The sequence below is a fragment of the Mustelus asterias genome, chromosome 1 (genome assembly GCF_964213995.1).
Source record: "Mustelus asterias chromosome 1, sMusAst1.hap1.1, whole genome shotgun sequence".
Lineage (NCBI taxonomy): Eukaryota > Metazoa > Chordata > Chondrichthyes > Carcharhiniformes > Triakidae > Mustelus > Mustelus asterias.
The window spans coordinates 90347805-90370573 of NC_135801.1; the positions used below are offsets into that span (position 1 = coordinate 90347805).

Below are 22769 nucleotides of genomic sequence, written 5' to 3' on the forward strand. Positions count from 1 at the left end.
AGTTAAGTCAACAAATGTGGAATTAGAAACAAGAACAGAGAATGCTGCAAATAAATGTCCAATTAGATTGCCTTTCTTTGCATGTACTGTCATCTATTAGGAACTGTATATGCAATAAACTATTTTATGAGAAGGAAAATGTTTCACCTCTAATTTTATAGGTTAGGAAGCATGAATAGAGCAGCTAACATTTGAAGTATCATCTTTCGGACTGGCAGTTCTGCTGAATCAGTGTAATGGTCTCAAACATTCCCCACAAGACCCCAAAAATATCTTCAACGCATTGAAAAGTGAATCAACAAGGAAATAGATACTTTTATTTATGGCAGGGCTACAAGGCTCAAATACAAATATCAGTGATCTTAATATCTCCATTTTATACAACACATTGTCAAGGTGCACATGGCAACAAGGTACATAAAGACATTTGTGTGAAGCAGTATGATGTTTGTATTGGTACTGTCATACATAGAAGCACTCACATACAGTTATACAGGCAAACAAAACTAGAGTGCTTAAGAATTTTTAAAAAGGAAATGTATCACCATCTGATACATAGAATGGACTGTAAGACCATCAGAGTGAAATTTTTCGCTATGTTGTTCAGTTGCCAGTTCACATGTGGTACCAACAGAAATAAACAGGACTGCCAATGGGCGTACAGTCTGCTCCCTGTTCTTTGGAATCTCTGGGCGAAAGTGGCAAGAAGTGACTGTGCTCCTTCAACACTCCACCTGGTGGACTCCCAAGCTCAAGCAGTTTCAAGTTGAAAGCTACTTGCCTCTTTCTGTTCCTCACACCTATTTGAGCTTCCTACCCTATAAAACGCACACAAGTTGGATTTTTGTTACAAAATGTTAATTTCCTGGCAGGAGGGTTAATACTATTGTACCAATAACAGACAGACAAGGAACAGCAATAGCAGAGACCTGCAAATAGGTCACCTCCCTGGTTTTATTGGTTATTTTCACACTAGATAACATTTTTGTAAGTTTTGATAATTTTAAAATTATGTTTCCATGTAATAAGAATGGATTCCCCCAAACAGTTTCCCCACACAAGTTATTTACCTCCACTTGCTGATCTGGGGCATGAAAAGGGAATGGGATGAATTTCCCCAGAAAGAGGAAACAATTAAAAAATAATTAACAAGAATCTTAACCCAAGTATCTGCCCCAAACATTCTGGTAACTATTCTAGAATAATTGCATATACCTCGCAGCAAGTTACTTTCTTGTCCACTTAGTTGGAAAACAGGACTGGGGAAATCGATAAATAAAATATACACCTCCTATATTTAACTACTATTTTTTTCATTGAAATCATTTACAAATACAAACATGAATCATATTTTGACATTTTAGAAGGTTTTGAAAATTTCTGAATGTTTGGTATAGCCCTCCATCAATGCTCCCCTTACAATCAGGGTAACACTTCAATGCAATTCTGATTGATTCAACTGAATTGAGCAAATTTATCTTTCTTATGTTATGTCTCCACTTAAAATAACATGTTGCATTAATTCTTGTCACCAGATTTTCAGTAGAGATTCTCTTCAACCTGCTCATCCTACTTTGAGTTCTGAGATGCTAGAGGATTGTTCTTGCACCATTCGTTTAAATTAATTTGTTATTTAAATAGGGCATTTTGATATTGAGCAGTGTTTATTACAGAAAAGCACCCAATGGTGATCGTTAAACTGTATACCCAACTCACAAGTAAACAAGACATGAGAAAGTTTAGGGCAGTGAAGGTTGACAAACTACTTTCTGATTTCAAGTAACTCTGTGGACACATTGTGCAGTGAAAAGAGATAAAGTTAAAGAAAAGAAGAGGAAAAGTAAAGTGGCAAAAGAGAGTCCAAATAATTAAATGGGGAAACTGGCATGAGATGGGAACCAACCAATAATGTTGCAATCAAGTGTTTGATTCTTCCCTCTTACCCCACCCTGCCACCCACCAAATTGAGACTGGTAAAATTCAACTACTACTGAACACGCTAAATGGCACTTCATGAAACAATTAAACTGATTTCCATGTTAATGCTTTTGCAATAGAAATTCCATCTTAAAGTTGAGCAGGAATCAGTTCAGTTTTGCTTTCAGTTGTAATAAGCTGAATAAGGCTTCCTGAAGTAGGTCTGGTTTCTTTATCCATCCAGTTAAATAAGGTCCTGGAAAAAATATACAAAAATACTCATTAAGCAAAACAGAATAGTTTTTTAAAACACAAAAGAGGGAGATTCACCAAAGCTTCAAAATTAATTTTCTCAACTTTTAAAAAAGGCCTGAGAATGCCATACTTTTCATTTTCCTTTTTGGATTATCAAACTTCTGAGTAAGATAGTGAGAGAACTATCCCAAAATTGCTCCATAAAATATAAAGGCAGTCAATCAATCATATTTGAGATTGGTCCAAGGCTGTTGCTCAGGAGAGTTGGCACCCCAAAACTGATCATCTGGTTGGTCTGCTCTGGCTGGGGAAGTTTGGGCAGTTCTCAGTTGTACTACTGATTGATCAGAATGTAGTTGTAAAATATCTAATCTCAAGGAGAGGGAAAATGTCCTCCTATAACAAATAACAGCTTTCTTTTAGCCAAGCAAAACACTGCACTGACTAGAAGAGTCCAATGCACACCTCAGGTTGTCACATGCTCGAAGTGAGAGGGGATGAGGTGTTAGGATGCAGTAACTGAAGATCAAGACAAGTAGGAAATGGATAATGCAAAAAGCACAAACAATGCCTATTAAAAACACTAAGGGGGAATGAACAGGAACATGGGATTTGAGAGCTCAGTGGTCAGTGTGCAAAAGCTAACAATGAGCACAGCCAAAATGGCATCCTGATCAACCACAACCTTATTATTCTATGATGCTTGTACTTCCAAGCACAATGGTTCTGAAAAGTTCTGCAAGGGAAACTTTAAAAGTTATAAACAATTTTTATCATTTACTTAATCTTTTGTGGGATGTGGCTAGGCCAGCATTTATTGCTGTTAAGAAAGGTGTTCGAAGATTTTGGCCCAGCGACCATGGAGGAACAGCAAAGTAGCTCCAGGTCAGGATGGTATGCGACTTGGAGAGGAACCCGCAGCTGGTGTGTTCCCATGAATCTGCTGCCTTTGTCCTGCTGGTGGTGGAGGTCATGGGTTTGGAAGGTGCTGTGGAAGCACCCTTAGTGAGTTGCTGCAGTGCATCTTGTAGATAGTACACACTGCTTGCCACTGTCCGTCAGTGATGGAGGATGTGAATGTTTAAGATGGTGGATGGGGTGCCAATTATGAGGGCTGCTTTGTCCTGGATGGTGTAAAGCTTCTTGAGTGTTGTTGGAGTTGCACACATCCAGGCAACTGCAGAGTATTTCATCATATCACTGACTTGATGGTGGACAAGCTTTGGGGAGTCAGGAAACAACATTTTTCACTGCATACTAATACACGTGACAACAATAAATCAAAATCAAAACAAAAGGAAGTGAGTTACTCGCTGCAGAATTCCCACCCTCTGACCTGGTTTGTAGCCATAGTACTTATGTGGTTAGTCCAGTTCAATTTCTGGTCAATGGTAACCCCCAGTCTGTTGACAGTGGGGAATTCAGTGATGGTATTGCCATTGAATGTCAAGGAATCTCAGTTGTTGGAGATGGTCATTGCTGGGACTTATGTGGCATGAATGTTACTTGCTATTTATCAGCCCAAGCCTGAATGTTGTCCAGGTCTTGCTGCAAATGGACACAGACTGCTTCAGTATCTGATGAGTCATGAATGATGCTGAACATTGTGCGGTCATTAGCGAACAGCCCCATTTCTGACCTTATGACGTAGGGAAGGTCATTGATTAAACAGCTGAAAATGGTTGGGCCTTCAAAATTACTTTAAAGAACCCCTGCAGTGATGCACATGGACTGAGATGATTGACAGCCTTTACCATCTTCCTTTGTACTGGGTTTGACTTCAAACAGTGGTGAGTTTTCTCTCCGATTCGCATTAATTCAATTTTGCTTGGACTCCTTGATGCGACACTCAGTGAAATGTTGCCTTGATGTCAAGGCACCTCTGGAGCTCAGGTCTTCTGTCCATGTTTGGATCATGGTTGTAATGAAGCCAGGAGCTTAATGGCTTTGGCAATACCCAAATTGAGCGTCAATGAGTGGGTTATTCACAGAATTGCTATGACATTCAGCCCATCATGTCTGCACTGGCTTTCCATATGAGCAAATCACATAATACCATTTCCCTGCCATCTCTCTGTAACTCTGCACATTCTTCCTTTACAGATAACAGTCGAAATAGGAAGTGTTTCCAAAAATATCTATTCTCTGTTGTTCATAGTTTAGATTAGTTAACTACGAACATGCAAAAAAAAGTGCTGCTTGATAACTCTGTCGATAACCCCTTCCTTCGCTTGGCTGATAACCAAGAGTCGATTGAAGGGGTGCTAATTGGCTAAATTGGATCTATGCTGCTTTTTGTGGACAGGACATCCCTGGGCAATTTCCCACATTGCCGAGTAGATACCAGTGTTGTAGCTGTACTGGAACAGCTTGGCTAGGGGTGCGGCTCATCCTGGAGCACAAGTCTTCAGTACTACTTTTGGAAAATTGTCAGGGCCTATGGCCTTTGCAGTTTTCAGTGCCTTCAGCTGTTTATTGATATCATGTGGAGTGAACTGAACTGTCTGAAGACTGACATCTGTGATGTTAGGAACCTACAGTGGAGGCAGAAATAGATCATCCATTCGGTAGTTCCAACTTAAATTGCTGCAAATGCTTCAGCCCTGTGCCTTGTGCTGACCTCCTGGGCTCCCCCATCATTCTCCTCCGCTAGTGAGTTGTTTAACCCCAACATTCACAACTGGGTATGGCTGCATGGCAGAGCTTAAATCTGATTGATTAGTTATGGGATCACTTAGTTCTGTTTATTGCATGCTGAATACTCTGTTTGGCAAACAAATAGTCCTGTGTTGTAGCTTCACTGGGTTGACAGCTCATTCTTAGGTATGTCTGGTGTTGCTTCTGGCAACATCTCCTGTGCTTTTCATTGAAACAGGGTTGATCCTCTGGCTTGATGGTAATGGCAGCATGGGGGAAATGCCAGGTCACGAGGTTACATATTGTGGTTGTATACAATTCAGCTGCTACAGGTGGCTTACAGTGTGATGAAAGTGTGCAAATATATATACATGTTCAGCTTTTTTTTTTTACAGGTAGTCAGTATATGTGGAAGAAATACAGCTCAGATCCTGGAAGAGCAGAATAATTACTCATTTCAACCTTGTAAGTGGCTATGTTAAGTAGAATTAATGGACTTTTGTTACTTAAGTTCCTCTGGGATTTTAGATTAGAGTGATTGACAGGGTCATGTGATGATGTGGTTTATATACAGTTCTGGATCTGTGGCAGAAAAAAAACAGGCTTTTGCAGAAAGGAATTAGAGTTTGGCTGTTCTAGGAGAATTTGAGGCTTCTAAAAGCTCTACGTCTCTCTGAAAACTCCAAACCTTTTTACACTCATTATAGCAAATATATTTGTGATTGCTAACTATATTAAAAATGGGTTCTAAGTCTGCAAGAAGAACGTTGCTTACTTGGAAATGAAATAGTAATGAGTTAGAAATTAGAGTTGTTTCTTTTCATGTTTAAAGATTGTTCAACTGTTAAGAGGTAAGCGGCTTCATTTTATTAGAGTTAGACTTAAATTGTGTTATGAATACGGATTGTTTTGATAAAATATTCCTAATTTGTCAGTGGAAATACTCCTGGAGCGAAGCGTCCTATCATCACATTTATACCAAAATAGAAAAATTGTTGGGGCCTAGTCTGGCTTCATAATGTAATTTGTGATTCTGGTTCAGAACCCTAATGACAGAGTCTCATGCATGCCCAGTTTTAAATTTTAAATGCCTCACAGCACGAGGGATCTGGGTTCAATTCTGGCCTTGGGTGACTGTGTGTGGAGTTTGCACGTTCTTCCTGTGTGGATTTCCTCCACATACCCGGTTTCCTCCCATAGTCCAAAGATGTGCAGGTTAGATTGATTGGCCATGATAAATTGCCTTTAGTATTAGGGGGATTAGCAAGGTAATTCTGTGGAACTCTTTGCCGCAGAAGGTTGTGAAGGCCAGGTCATTGAGTGTCTTTAAGACAGAGAGAGATAGGTTCTTGATTATTAAGGGGATCAGGATTTATGGGGAAAAGGCAGGAGAATGGGGATGAGAAAAATATCAGCCATGATTGAATGGCGGAGCAGACTCGATGGGCCGAGTGGCCTAATTCTGCTCCTATGTCTTATGGTCTAAATACGTGGGGTTACAAGGATAGGGCTTGGGTTGGATTGTTGTCGTTACAGGCTCGATGGGCCGAGTGGCCTCCTTCTGCACTGTAGCGATTCTATGATTTTATGTTCAAAATCTATCCCAGTTAGCACGGCCATAGTGTCATGCAACACAATGGAGAGTATCCTCAATGTGAAGACAGGGCTTTGCCTCCACACGGATTGTGTGATGGTCACTCCTACCAATACGGTCATGGACAGTGCATCTGCAACATGTAGATCAGTAAGCACAAGGTCAAGTGGGTTTTTCCCTGTTGTTGGTTCCCTCGCTATCTGCTGCAGACCCAATCTTGCAGCTATATCCTTTAGGAATTGGCAAGCACAGTCAGTAGTGGTGCTACGAAGCTATCATTGGTGAAGTACCCCATGCAGATTATATTCTGTGTCCTTTCCATTCTCCAAGTAATCTTCAACATGGAGGAGTTTAGATTCATCAGGGTAGTAAGTAGTAAGTGGTAATCAGCAAAAGGAATCTTTGCCAACGTTTGACCTAATGCCATGATACTACATTGCGTCCAGGGCCAATGTTCAAAGCTCCCAGGGCAACTCCCTCCCGACTGTATATCACCCTCTTGCCACCTCTGGTTGGTCTGACCTGCTGGTGAGATGGGACATACTCAGGAATGATGATGGTGGTTTCTGGGACATTATCTGTAAGATATGATTCTGTGAGAATGACAATGTTGGACTGTTGCTTGACTAGTCTGTGAGACAGCTCTCCCAATCTTGACGGGGCTGGGTTTGCCATTGCCTTTGTAGTGGTTTCATAGAACTGAATAGCTTGCTGAACAATTTTAGAGGGCATTTAAGAATCAAGCACATTGTTGTGAGGAGTTACATGTAGGCCAGACCAGATAAGGATGGGAAGGATATCTCCTGTGGTCACTATTACCGAGACTAGTTTTTTTTTCAAATTCCAGATTTGTTTTCGCTGAATTTAAATGCCTCCAGATGTTGTGGTGAGATTCGAACCAGTGTTACCAGAACATTAGCCTGGGCCTCTAGATTACCAGTTTGGCGATATTACCGTTGTGCCATCACCTCCCCCTTGGCAGTACCAGTTTGCATTCCACACTACCACAACGCTGCCTTACAGTAAATTCAATGTCCAGTGCAGAACTGAGCTACATAGACCACGAAGATCTTAGACTTCATTCCAGGTCTTTGCTGAGTTCACTGATCTCAGCTAAGGGCATTACAACTATTGTCTATGTTCTTGGCTAAGATAAAAACTGTGAGCCCTGGTGCAAAGTGCACTCGGTAAACATCGGGCCTGACTTGATACGATGCCTCCCGCGTTCAAATATCCTCCAACTTAGCTATGATGATTCCTGTGGTCAAATATCCTTCTATCACTCTAAACTCATGCATGAAGGTGGATGATGCACTGAAGTTGAATTTTTTTTGAATTTACAGGATTTAAATGGAATAGTTCATTTTAATTTTTATTCAAGGAACACAACAAAAAAAATCTAAGTTATGTTCTAATTAAAACTAAAGAATTGTGGGCATAAGCCGTTGATTTCAACGTGTTTTTAAAAGATGATCTTAACTTATGCAAAAAGATGATTTGATTTTCCACTTGCTGTCACTGATGGAAAGGTATTAATTTCCTTCAATCAGTCTGGCATCTGTAAATGAGTCACCAAAGATAAGAAATGTTTGTCAAAAGGTCAGCTGTCCTTGATAATATTGTGTACAATTTGTAGCGTTTCCTCAGGCTAGACAAATAAAATTCTTAACTGGAGCCTGGACATTGGACAGACAAACAAAAGCCAGATAGTAACAAATAGACATGAAATGATTACAGACAATTTGATTTAGCTGGATACTCACTCAGCAACAAATTCTAACTGTGTCCAGGAGCTGAAATCTGCAGTAGGCATTGATTTCCTGTTCATCGGTGTATCCAAGGTAACACTACAAAATAAATTAAATTGTGTTGAAAGCCCTTTGTGTCATACGTACGTTACGTTACCATGGTGAAGACCTAATAATGCCAGATTGCCCAGAAATTGGCAATGTAAAAGTATACTTGCACATCAGGCTTCCACTGACCCATTTCAAATTGAAAATGAATTCAATTCTATTTTTCCTGCATTGCAATTTTAGTCTGTGTTGTAAGTCCATTTATCTTATGCCTGCTCCATTTACAGCACTTGGAAAGCAGGATGAAAGCAGATTGTGATTGGTTACTTCAACAAGGCTACCAGGATATAACAGATTAAAAACATCACTGACCCCAGACAATGACGCTTGCAATATTGTAAGGATAATTTAGCGAATGTGTCTGTCTCAACAACTAGCCTTTCACAAAAAAGGTACAACACAAATAAATGTAATGGAAATGGACACAGAGCATGGAAGAAAGGGATTAGATGATGTACCTGAAGACTATGCCAAAGAGATGGGTTTTGAGGAAGTTACTTTAAATGTGAAAAGTAAATGTGAAAAGTTAAGGAGGTGGGAATGGTTAGGGAAGTAGCTCCAGAGTAGAACTGAGACAGTTAATCTCTGCCTGCCGTTAACAGTGGGGTAGAAAAAAGGCATGTTTGCATTTATATATTGCCTTTCACAAACTCAGCATGTCCCAAAGTGTTTTACAGTGAATGAAGTGCAGTCACAGTTGTAATGTAGGAAACACAGCAGCCAATTTGCACATGGAAAGTTCTTGTAAACAGAAATACGTCAGTAACTAGATAATGGCCGGGATTTTCCATGGCCCACTCGAAGCAGGTGTAAATTCCGTTATGACCACCAACTCTTGCGAGAGGACCATAACTGGATTTGCACAGGGGAAATCTCAGAATGAAATCTTCCGCAGATCCCGCCAGCGATGTAATCAGGTTCAAGCCCAGTGAGGGTGAGAAACTAATTACTATCTTTAGCCAATGTTTGAGTCTGAATGACCATTTTGATACAGACTCAAAATGTTGGCTCTATTCGCTCTCCACGGATGCTGTCAGACCTGCTGAGATTTTCCAGCATTTTGTTTTTGTTTCAGATTCCAGCATTCGCAGTATTTTGCTTTTACCATCAATTTAAATACGGTTATATATGCCAACGCTGTATCTTCCAGGGATGACAAATGTTCCCCTGCCGGCATGACATCATGCCAGCTGGAATTACTGCTACTCTGCAGCCAGTCGAGATGACCACTCCAGGGGCACTGAGTGCAGCCCTGGGTGGTCATGGACTTGGCAGGGCAGTGCCAACCTGGCAGTCCAAACCTGACAGTGCCAAACTAGCAAAGTGGTGGTTCCAGCACTGGGCGATACTAGATACCAGACCTCCTTACTGACATCTATTAATCTACCCATCACAGATTAGTCTGTCCACAACAGTAGCGATAGAAATAATTAGCACGCAGTTGTGGTGGAGACTAAGTTCCCTTTTCACAATGGAGGGCACTGTCACCATGCTAAACAGCATTGATTCAGAACAGATCTACCAGCTTAAAACTGAGTATTCCTGAAGCACTGTGGGCCATCATCTGCAGCAGAATTATATTCAACCACAATCTGTAACTTCACGGAACTGCATATTCCTCATTCTACCATTACCGTCAAGCTGGAGGTCAACCCAGGTTCAATGAGGAGCATAAGAGAGAATGCCATGAACAGCAACAAGCACACATAAAATGAGGTGCCAACTTGCTGAAGCTACAACACAGTATGATATGCATGCTAGACAGTGAAAGCAGCATGCTATCGACAGAGCTAAACCACCGCACAATCAGATCAAAGCTTTACAGTCCTGCCACATCCAATTGCAAATGGTGGTGGGCAATTAAACAACTAACGAGAGATGGTGGCTCCACAAACCTCCCCATCCTTGATGATGGGGGAGCCCAGCACTTCGATGCAAAAGGCAAGACAGAAACATTTGCAATCATCCTCAGCCAGAAGTGAAATGTCGAGTGGATGATCCATCTTGTCCTCCTCCTTTCTCACATCACAGATGTCAGTCTTCAGATAATTCGATTCATACCATGATATCAAGATGAAACACCACATGATGGAGTACCCTCCACTTACCAAAATTAGTGCAGCTCTAACAACACTCAAGGATCCACCATCTATAAGGCAGCCTGCTTGATCAGCACCCCATTCATCACCGTAAACATTTACTCCCTTCACCCTTCAATGCATAGTGACAACAGTGTGCACCAACTACAACTCACCAAGGCTCCTTCGACAGCGCCTTTCAAACTTGCAGCCGCTTCTACCTGGGAAGGACAAGGGCAGCAGATACATGGGACCAAGTTCCACTCCATCGTAACTTGGAACCATAATGCCACTCTTCATTGCTCTAACAGCACTGTGGGTGTACCTACCACATAGGCTGCAGTGGTCCATGGAAGTGGCTCACCACCACCTACTCAAGTGCAATTAAAGATGGGAACTAAATGCTAACCTCACCAGCCATGCTCACATCACATGAATTAATAAAAAGAATCATGGTAATTGCGTTTGCTCTTGTTAACTCATCTTGTGCTATTCAGAATGGTCTTCAGCTTTAACCTCCTCCCTGCAGAAGAACCAATGTTAAGGAGTGGTGGTTAAAAGCTTGAACAAAGTGGAGAGTTTTAAGGAGGGTCTTAAAAGAGAGAGAGATGGCGAGGCTCAAAACAAATTTCAAAGCTTAGGGCCTAGTCGATTGAAGACAGAGCAACCAACTGCGAAGCAGAGGTGGGGGGGGGGGGGGGCGTTCAGAGCTGGAGAAACACAGAGATATTGGAAAGTTGAAAGGCTGAAGCAGGTTACAGAAAGAGAGAAAGGCAAGGCCAATGCCACAGCAAGCAAATAACAAATCACATTTATATAGTACTTCTTATATAATTAAATGTTCCAAAATGCTCCACAAGAACTATGATCAATACAAGGTTCTGACTTTTAATTCTGAGGCACTGGGGGACATTGACTAACCTAGGTCAACAAGCAAAGTCATGATGGGCGAGTTGGACTTTGTGTAGGATAGGACACAAGGAGCAGAGTTTTGGATAAGGAATGAATGATCCTATATGTGCTAAGAGGGAAAAACATAAGTGATGGCTTCGGGGCAAGAACAGCAGCTAAAATGCTTAGAAGAGGCGTTACAGATTAAAGAGACATGTTCTGGTCTTACACAGATGACGAGAAACTAATAAGCAATTAACTCCCAGCAAATATGTAACAAAAGTAATTAATTTGCTTCAAGCACTTGAGTAAATCCTGAGGGTGCAATAAAACATGAAATAAATACAAGTGTATTCTCTCATTTTTGCACACATATACACATAAAACACAGCCTTCTCAGAGAACTGTTGAATAATTAACACACTGAAAAGGTGTTTGAACAGCACTAAAATGTTTTGACTCTTAAGCATTTTTGAAGTTTAAAAAAAACATTAATAACACTCTAAATATCAGCTTTCGACCTCTGTCACTTTATGCCAACTGCTATTATGAAAGCCACTAGTAATTTTCTCCTCTAATGGGAAAGCGAACATTATCGAGTCTTGTAGGACTGTAATTATCGACACTTACGGGAGAATTGCAAGAGCAGAAGATCCAGGGGGCATTCCACTTTTTTCTCCAGCTAGACTCCGACAGAGCTGATGAACAGCTGCCTTTGCCATGCCATATCCCACCATCCCTAAAAGAAAGGAATTTAAAAACTTAAACCTGACTGCAGTCAAATATACTACAAATGGTCCGGAAAGATCACTGCGAATCATTGTTCAAACAACAATTAGCGTCCGTTTCTCAAACAGATCTTGTATGAAATAATCTTTTACGTCAAATAAATGATTCCAACATAAACTGAAAGCTGCATGGTAAATGTTTTTTCTGCTTTGTTTTATTCACTGTTGAAAGGCACTAAAAAAAACTCTCAGTTTCAAACTTTACAAGCCTACCAATATGCCAGTTTCATGACACTGGCAGCTTTTGGTACTTTACCCATGTTGTTGTTCTCTATATAGGAAATTGAACAGCAAACATCAATGGCTGATTCAGAATCACAGACAAGCATCACACCATCTTCACCAGTTTTCCACAAATTCCAGCAAGACTCACCAAGTAATATCTGGGTTGGATTTTTGTGTGATTAAGCACACTGGAGCTAAAATCAACTCACCATCAGGATCGTGCCACAAGCTATAAATCGTTTTCACATGGAGTTGTTAGAATTATTAGCTCCCAAAACAAAACAAAAAGTTGGCAGTTTTGAAAACATGTATTAAAATGCTAATCAAAGTTTACATGACGTGGGTGGCACAATGGTTAGCACTGCTGCCTCACAGTGCCAGGGACCGGGATTCGATTCCCGGCTTGGGTCACTGTCTGTGTGGAGTTTGTACATGCTCCCTATGTTTGTGTGGATTTCCTCCGGGTGCTCCGGTTTCCTCCCACAGTCCAAAGATGTGCGGGTCAGGTTGATTGGCCATGCTAAATTGCCACTTAGTGTCTGGGAGACTAGCAGGGTAAATACATGGGGCTATGGACATAGGGACTGGATGGGATTGTGGTCAGTGTAGATTCAATGGGCTGAATGGCCTCCTTCTGCACTGTAGAAATTCTATGATTCTATTCTATGTATAGGCAAAAATGTGAAAAAATATGCTTTTATATGTATTTGCACTTCCAATATTAATTTAAAAATTGCAGAGCAGAACAAAGCAGAGGGGCAGGAATAGTTGCAGATTGTTCAACCTCTTGTTCCATCATTCAATTAATTCATGATTGATCTAACCATGCAATGAAGGAGTTAGAAAATAAAGCAGCTGGAAAAGTAGAGGAAAGAGACTTTAAAGGGAAGGATTTATGAAGGTCTGCAGTAAGAAGTTCATCCTAACCTTCCATCCAGTGTATAGAGGAGAGCCAATTCAGCAGTGAGATCCCAGTTTTATTGCATTCAATCAAGGGAGGAAAAGTCAATCATGCTGTATTCTTTCTTGCATTTTTCAATACCATCCTGAACATTGTGGCCGGGGACTTCAATCAGGCCAAGCTCAAGAGTGTACTACCAAGTTATAACCAACACATCTCCTGTTCCACCAGGGACCAAACATCCTAGACCACTACTACACAAATATCAAACATGCCTACTGCTCTATCGCCCTCCCACGCAAATCAGACCACAAAGCTGTGCTCCTGCTCCTGGCTTACAAGCAAAAACTGAAGTGGGAAAATCCATCAAAGAAAGTCGTGCAATGTTGGTCTGAGGAATCGGATAATCTCCTACGGGACTGCTTGGAGTCAGTGGATTGGTCAGTATTTAAAAACTCTGCGACCAGCCTGAACGAGTACGCCACTGCAGTAACTGACTTCATTAGTAAGTGTGCAAAAGACTGTGTGCCAAAGAAGCAAATCCGTGTGTTCCCCAACCGGAAACCATGGATGAACAGGGATATCCGCTGCTTGCTGAAGTCCAGGTCTGAGGTGTTTAAGTCAGGCAACCCTGACCTATACAAGAAAGCCAGACACGATCTAAGGAGATCCATCAAAAATGCCAAAAGACAGTACCAGACGAAGCTAGAGTCCCAGGCTAGCCACACAGACCCCGTCGACTATGGCAAGGTCTGCAAGACATAACAGGTTACAAGATAAAGGCATGTAAAATCACTGGCTCCAATGCACCCCTCCCTGATGAGCTCAATGCATTCTATGCCCGTCAGCGAGGGCAGCGAGAACATGCCTTCCACCCTGGAAGCCCTGGCTGGACCTGTATCTGGGGTCACCATTGCAGGTGTCAGAGCAGCTTTTTCGAAGGTCAACCCACGGAAAGCGACTGGCTCAGATGGGGTACCCGGACGAGCACTCAGATCCTGCATGGATCAGCTGGCAGGGTATTGGCAGACATCTTCAACCTCTCTTTACAACAATCTGAGGTCCCTATCTGCTTTAAGACGATGACCATCATCCCGGTACCAAAGAAAAACCAAGCAGCGTGCCTTAATGACAATGGCTGGTGGCTCTGACATCCATCATTATGAAATGCTTCAAAAGGCTAGTCATGGCACGAATCAATTTCAGCCTCCCAGACTGCCTGGATCCACTAGTTTGCCTATCGCTGCAACAGGTCCACAGCAGATGCCATCTCCTTGGCCCTGCACTCAACCCTGGAACACCTCGATAACAAAGACACCTATGTCAGACTTCTATTTATTGACTACAGTTCAGCCTTCAACACCATTATTCCCACGAAACTCATCTCCAAACTCCGTGGCCTGGGTCTTGGCTCCTCCCTCTGCGACTGGATCCTGAACTTCCTAACTCACAGACCATAATCAGTAAGGATAGGCAATAACACCTCCTCCACGATCATCCTCAACACCGGTGCCCCACAAGGCTGTGTTCTCAACCCCCTACTATACTCCTTATACACCAAGACTGTGTGGCCAAATTCCTCTCCATTATGATTTTCAAGTTTGCTGATGACACCACCGTAGTGGGGCAGTATAGGAATGAGATAGAGAATGTGGTGAACTGGTGCGGCAACAATAATCTCTCCCTCAATGTCAACAAAACGAAGGAGATTGTCATTGACTTCAGGAAGCGTAGAGGAAAACATGCCCCTGTCTACATCATCGAGGACGAAGTAGAAAGGGTCAAGAGCTTCAAAGTTTTTAGGTGTCCAGATCACCAACAACCTGTCCTGGTCCCCCCATGCCAACATTATAGTTAAGAAAGCCCACCAATGCCTCTACTTTCTCAGAAGACCAAGGAAATCTAACATGTCAGCTACAACTCTCACCAATTTTTACAGATGCACCACACCATAGAAAGCATTTTTTCTGGTTGTATCACAGCTTGGTATGGCTCCTTGCTCTGCCCAAGACCGCAAGAAACTACAAAAGGTTGTGAATGAAGCCCAATCAATCACGCAAACCAGCCTCCCATCCATTGACTCTGTCTACATTTCCCATTGCCTCGGCAAAGCAGCCAGCATAATTAAGGGCCCCACGCACCCGGACATTCTCTCTTCCACCTTCTTCCGTCGGGAAAAAGATACAAAAGTCTGAGGTCACATACGAACTGACTCAAGAACAGCTTCTTCCCTGCTGACGTCAGACCTTTGAGTGGACCTACCTTGCATTAAGCTGATCTTTCTCTACACCCTAGCTATGACTGTAACACTACTTTCTGCGCTCTCTCATTTCCTTCTCTATGAATGGTATGCTTTGTATAGTGCACAAGAAACAATACTTTTTACTCTATGTTAATACATGTGACAATAATAAATCAAATCAAATCAAAACTGAGTTTTCTTTTTGATAGATCTCTTTCATGAATGTTCCTGAAGTCGAGAGTAAAAATTGAAAATGATCGCAGAATCCAGGAACCAGTATTAACATTTGCTGGTACATAGAAGCTGAATGTTTATTTTATTCTTGGTTGGCCATCAGGAATGTGTCCAAGACCATCCATGAGGAAACAGATGACCATCCCTATACCCGCTACGCCCAACAGTTTGAACGAGACTAGCAACTCATTAGACAGAGAAACACCAAGCATTTTTAATTCTTTTAATAAGTTCACATTATTTTAACCAGTCTCAATAGATTTGTTGTAAAAGATAGGTTAAAATCCAGCTGTTTATTCACACAATATTATAAATGAAATATGGCGATCACAAACTGGATGCATATTTTAAGTAGTATACAATATTTTGTACATCATACTACTTTTCAAAGCTCAGGAAATCTTTTCCAAATAAAAAGAATCTGTCAACCAGAAAGATCATTGCACAATAATGCTTTTATCATCAAAAAGGTCTGAAAGGTCTGGATACAGATGTTAGTCATTTTATTTATGGCCAACATAGTGGTTTCCACTGACAACAACATTTCCTTTTGAAGGAACTACCCAAAACTCGAAACCTATAGACTCCTAGACCCACTGTTTTTGAGCTCAATATTTCACAAAGCAAAGCTGCAGAAATTAGTTAATCACTCATTGGTGTGAAAAGCCAATATCTGTCTCCCATTTTATTGCAATGGCTTTCCATTTCCAAACTGGGTGGACAATTGCGGTTGATCATGTGAATGAAACTGACTTCAGATCATAAATCTGAAGTGTTTCAGATCACAAACCCACGAACGAGAGAGAAACTAGTCAGTCTGTACTGAACTCCTGCTACAGGACATCAGCAACAAGAAAAAGGCTGTAGGGCCACACTTTTTTAAACCTGGAGAGTGCTACATCTTAAAAGTTTCCCAGCCTGGTTTCTTTTCAGAGTTTACCAGTACAGAAACTTGACATCCTGTTAAGGAAACTACATGTGTCTCACTTGATAACTTGCTGAGGGAATCCTGCAATCATCTTGATATACAACTATCTAGACGATCCTTCAGATCTCAAACAATGATGAGACAGAGTGCAGGAATGAGATAGAGAATGTGGTGAACTAGTGCGGACGATCCTTCAAACACCTTCAACAGACCTGCAATTAATACTGTTCCGACAAGTGAATTAGGAACTATTCTTTTGTTTACAACTAGTAAAAGTGCACTATCCTCTTTACCTAATATTTTTTGCATGTGTGAGTTTGCGAGTGACAAGTGATCTACACAGTGTTAGACTTCTGGGGTGAATGTGAGAATAAATAATATTCTTTATTTAAACTCATGAAATCCTGCTGCTGATTCTTCAAATATTGACCACACATTCAAGTTGAAAAACACACACATCTTTCCAAATAAAAACACACTGATCATGGAGAGTAAAGAAAGGAAATGTGGAGCTCAGTCTTCTTTCATCCCTGTCTGTACACTCTGAAAGAACAACCATAATGCCATGCTCTGCTAATGTCAAGTAGACTCAAGAATGTGCTGTATAAATATATTTAGGATGTCAAATATAAGACTGGTTCACAATGTATGACTGTTAATTTAAGTCACTGAGTAATGTTCTTCTTGTGTTTACCTTGTTTTACTCTTTTTATTGTATCTTAATTATTTTGCTTCATTAATGATTGTTCAGAACATGTTTGTTCAGGATGTATGTTAGAATGTAACTGCAAGGCATGACAGTTAAGTTTAGCTAAAGATGTATGTAGCAAGTTGACCTGTAAGCTGTTACTATCAGATGTGAAATCACAAGCTGCACGTTGCAGGCCTGGGGTAGCTGTATCTGAATTACCTGTTGTACCAGAAAGATCTGTTAAAATGATGTGAGGAACGTGCACGCCTGCTTTGTGCTTAGGGATGGACAATGAAGTAATTTAACCCAATCATATTGCTTGCACATAAGTTCTATCTAACTGGGCAACACAAATCCAAGGGGATTAGTGTTAATTTATCACATTAAATTGAATAAATCTGTTTTGCTTATCTATTCCACACTTGTGTGGTTCTTGATCAGTCAGGAACTAGTGGTTAAACTTACACTAGCATTGTAAATTTATTTCCTATGTATCTTCTCAGAACTGTAACAAACACGAAAAAAGATTTTTTAAAGACTTTTGACTCACACAAGTTTGCTCAATGATTTTAAAACTCTGCGCTTTCTCCATCTTGTAATCAGTACAATATTTTTCTACAAAAATATTCTGCTGACTATAATAAATATGGAGTTATTGAGTTAGATTTTCTTTCAGTTTTGGTGTAGAAATCCTACTGGAGTTTTCAAAGCTTGGCAGTGTAATTCTGACAATTATTAAACTAAATTATTTACCTTGACGTACATAGATCTCGATCAATGGACTTTACAATCATGTATCCAAGGGCAGGGTCAGGCCATTCAATTAAAATTAAAACATTTGTGGGTTTTGCTTTAACATACATTTTATTGACAGCTCTATGAATTGAAGAAACAAATATTTAAATTTCTTTGGCTCCATTTTTTTTTAAACTTAAAACAACCATTTCTTAATATGTTTTGTTAAATTGGCTACTCTATCTGAAGCCATTAGAAATCATAGAAATCATAGAAACCCTACAGTGCGGAAGGAGGCCATTCGGCCCATCGAGTCTGCACCGACCACAATCACACCCAGGCCCTATCCCTACATATTTACTTGCTAATCCCTCTAACCTACGCTAATCCCTCTAACCTACGCATTAGAGAGATGGTAAGGTTAGAGGGAGACTCAAACTTTCACATAATGATTCACGTTCACAACTCTGTATCCAGACCAGTCTGCATTCTGGATTAGTATAGTAGATATTGCTCTTTCATTAATTTCTATCTTCCAGAAGGGATAATTCAATCATAAGTCAGAGTAAATCTACAATGTCATTGGAACTAGCTTTTTCCACCAAAGCTTTTTGAAATCTCAAACCCGAATTCAACCTGCCTCAAACATACACACTTCTTGACAGAGGTGGGCAACCAGCCCATTCCCAGGAGGCAGCTTAATTTAAACATATTAATGAATCTGCATGCCTCAGATTTTCTCTTTTTCAGCTCCAACACTGGCCAGCCAGGTTTCTCAGTTTCCAGCACTGCTCCGGGCCAAGATGAGCATGAGTGCTTATTGTGATCTCTCCAACCTACCCTGTTTCTCATTCCATGCAGTTAGGACCCCCTCCCCTTAACAATCACATTCTCAATACCCTATGATCTCCGGCACCTCTGATTTCCCTTATCTCTGTTTGACACCCCCTCCTCGCCCATGCCTCCATGATCACCCCGACTCTCATGAACCACACTGTACCCATCCCCTGCTTCACGATTTCCATTTGCCTGTCCCTGATTTTGGCCCTTTCTGGAATGTTCCCCACACAACAGGAGCCCAGCCTGTCAACCATACTGGCGTCTGGACCTTGGAACTGGTTTAAAAAAAACTCCACAGTGATTTGGGAAACCCAGGCTACCAGAATGTTCCATCAGAACTCTCGCCACTCACACTGCTATCCCCAAGCATTTAAATCCCACTCAGCCCAGGAAACACTGAGGCCAATGTTTCTGCTCTGTTATCTATTTATAAAATGCTTACCCAGCAAAATGCTTATTCCACCATTTACCACAAGAGGCTGAATTTGTTTTTTTATTCATTCAAGGGGTGTGAGCTTCATTGGTTAGGCTGGCATTTATTGCCCATCCCTAATTGCCCTGGAGAAGGTGATGGCAAGCAGCCTCCTTGAAACTCTGCAGGCCGTGTGTTGTCGGTACACCCACAGTACTGTTAGGGAGGGAGTTCCAGGATTTTGACCCAGCGACAGTGAAGGAACGGTGATAAATATCCAAGGCAGGATGGTGTGTGACTGGGAGGGGAACCTGTGTGTCAAACAAGTTCAATGCCCTATGACAATTATTTAGAAAATTTAAAAAAATTTATAAAGCAGAAAACAAGATTATCATACTTTTGTCCAAATATGAAAATTGGATCTGAGTGATGAATTAATGAGCCTAATTCCACCTTGATGTCCAATGCGTACACAAATGTGAATGTGCACAAGAAACATTTAAATGATAGAAATGCTATACGGGGGTGGCACTTCATGTTACAGAATTTAACAGCCAATTCAATATATTTAACAGTCGGTAGCTGCGGGTGCTAACACTGATGATAGGAAGAGTTCAGCTCATAGTGTCTGCTCACCTGCTGTCCCATTCAAAGCAGCACTTGCACCTGTCAGTGTCAGCAAGCCACCATCTTTGAGATGTTTTGTAGCTAAATGGCTGGAGATTGTTGATGTCCACATGCTCTGTTTCCACATCAAGTCAGCGTTTTTATAAAGAGCTTTGGGAAATAAACAACATTAGTCCACCAATTGGTTATATGTATTCAGGGGAAATACTGCAGCAAAAAAAAAAAATCAAAGGGAAAGAAATCATGTTTTCTGAGGTAGCATAAATTCATTACACAATTATTTTTTACTTAGTACATTACAAGGATACAGTGAAGATAATCCAAATATTTTACAGAAAAGATATTTTCTTTGACATAAGGCTGTGCAGCCATGGGTTAGGACTGGAACTGTTCAATTCTTCTACACTGTGTAGGACAGGTTGACGTTAATTCTTATTTACATATGTCTGTAAATGACTATCTAAAATATTTACAAAATATATTTACTATTATTTTCCATGCTAAAGTGTACATTTGATCGCTAAATGGCCGAAATGATTTTGGGTGTATCATGAACAAACAATGTAAATTTAGGCAGATGTAAATTAGAGGTGAATGAAGACAACAGTACTTGTTTCCATGCACAAGTACAGTATTAAAAATTTGACTTAAGATGAATCCATCACTGACTCAAGCCATGTGTGAGAAGGTTTAAGAATCTTAAGATATGATTGATAATAGAACTCACGAACATTTGATGCAATGGAATTTATGAATACTATGGAAGTTACTTTAAAAAAGTTTCTTTGCTCATAAAGCTTACATTCATATCTTATTGTTTAATAGTATAAAATATAGGCACTTACATTTTGCCTTTGCACTACCACCTGCCCATCCACCCGCTACACAGATAATGGCATCCACCTTCTGTTCCCCAAGAAGACGGGCGACATCTATGGTAACCTATAGAAATGAGAGTTGCGTGTTAAAATTAATAGACATCCACATTATAATCTATAACTAAGATATAATGTATTATCTGCTCTGCCTGGATCTGGCAGTGACATTTGTTATAACATTAACGATCTGTTCCTGTACTGTATCTGTTAGTAAGTTACTGTAATATTCATTCCTGCTCCACCTCTAGTGCATCTGTCAACAGGTTGCTGTAACATTCATTACCTGCTCCACCTGTACTGTATGTCAAGTAAATTATGGTAACATTCATTACTTGCTCTGCCTGTACTGTATCTGTAAGTTACTGTAACAGTCATTACCTGCTCTGCCTGTTGTAACATTCATTGCCTGCTCCGCCTGTACTGCATCTATTAGTAAGTTATTCTACCATTCATTACCTGCTCCACCTGTACTGTATCTGTAAGTTATTGTAACATTCAATACCTGCTCCACCTGTACCATATCTGCAAGTAAGGTACAGTAACATTCATAACCTGCTCTACCTGTATTGTATAAGTTACTGTAACACTCGTTACCTGATCTACCTGTATTGTATAAATTACAGTAACATTCATTACCTGCTCTGCCTGTATTGTATAAGTTACAGTAACAGTCATTACCTGCTCTGCCTGTATTGTATAAGTTACAGTAACATTCATTACCTGCTCCGCCTGTATTGTATAAGTTAGTCACATTCATTACCTGCTCCGCCTGTATTCTATAAGTTACAGTAACATTCATTACCCGCTGCCTGTATTGTATAAATTACAGTAATATTCATTACCTGCTGCCTGTATTGTATAAGTTACAATAACATTCATTACCTGCTGCCTGTATTGTATAAGTTACAGTAACACTCATTACCTGCTGTGCCTTTATTGTATCTGTCAGTAAGTTGCAATAACATGCATTACCTGCTCCGCCTGCTCAGTGAAGGACTCGCTCATCTTCACAATTATATTCGCATTCGCTTCTTCATTAGACGCGAGATCAATGGAAGCAACCCACTGCAACCGAGAAAAGTTATTGGATTCAGACGGGAATGAAACTCCACCACAATCTGAAAGACATGGCCGGTTTGTAACCAAGCTAGAGCTTCACTTGTAACCAACCGGAATGTTTTCAGTGTGGTGGCAAGTGACACAGTTTAACGTTTAATTCATTGTTAAAAATGGGAAATGACAAGTTGCAATCTGAAACCATATGCAGCATTATTTTCACTCTCACTAAATTATCCGCGCCCCTCCAGCCTGCCTGGGAGATCCTCGTTCCTTCGATTTGCTACATACCCAGTGTTTGGATTTAAAGAACTCGACACACTTGCTTCCCAGAGCTCCCTTTCCTCCATATACGATCACTTTATGAGCTGCTGCCATTGCCATTTCTCTCTCTCTGGCGACAGATATGCAAACGGCAACTAAAGACTTTTAATAAAAGAAGCAATCCCAGCCCACCCCGCAAGAGGAACCGACTCTATCCTGTCTTAGCACCACCCTCCCTCCGGAGGCCTCACTACACACTACTATGTGTGTGTGTGTATATATAAAGCTGGTAACAGCACAAAGTCAGAGTCACTGTTCTCTCCACTGAGGCCTTTTCTAAATCAACCAGTAAGGACAATTGGTGGCCTCAAGTGTCATCAAACGAAACAAAGAGGGCATAATGAAGAATGAACTAAATCAGAAAACAAAGGAAATGTAAACTTAACAGTATTATTCCTGGTGTTTCACATATGCCTTCCAGTCCCTGGTCATGGGAAGACTTGACCTCCTGACCGTGGACAAGATGGTGGAAGAGATCATAGAATCCCTACAGTGCAGAAGAGGCCATTTGGCCCTATGAGTCCTTACTGACTCTTTGACAGAGTAATTTACCCAGACCCTTTCCCCGTAACTGCACTCATTACCCATGGCTAATCCATCTAAACTACACACCTTGGGACACAAAGGAGCAATTTAACATGGCCAATCTACCCAACCTGC

The 22769-nt window shown here is 40.8% G+C and overlaps 1 protein-coding gene across 1 annotated transcript; it reads right to left on the minus strand.

Annotated features, from left to right (window-relative positions):
- Positions 1 to 295: 295 nt before the first annotated feature.
- On the minus strand, positions 296 to 22234 carry LOC144495202 (dihydropteridine reductase-like). Its single transcript, XM_078215268.1, has 7 exons — positions 22077 to 22234; positions 21702 to 21794; positions 20697 to 20793; positions 19861 to 20001; positions 11859 to 11967; positions 8167 to 8250; positions 296 to 2173 (listed from the first exon to the last, which is right to left on the minus strand). The coding sequence occupies exons 1-7, from the start codon at positions 22167 to 22169 to the stop codon at positions 2068 to 2070; spliced, it is 723 nt and encodes a 240-aa protein (XP_078071394.1). The 5' UTR covers positions 22170 to 22234; the 3' UTR covers positions 296 to 2067.
- Positions 22235 to 22769: the final 535 nt, after the last annotated feature.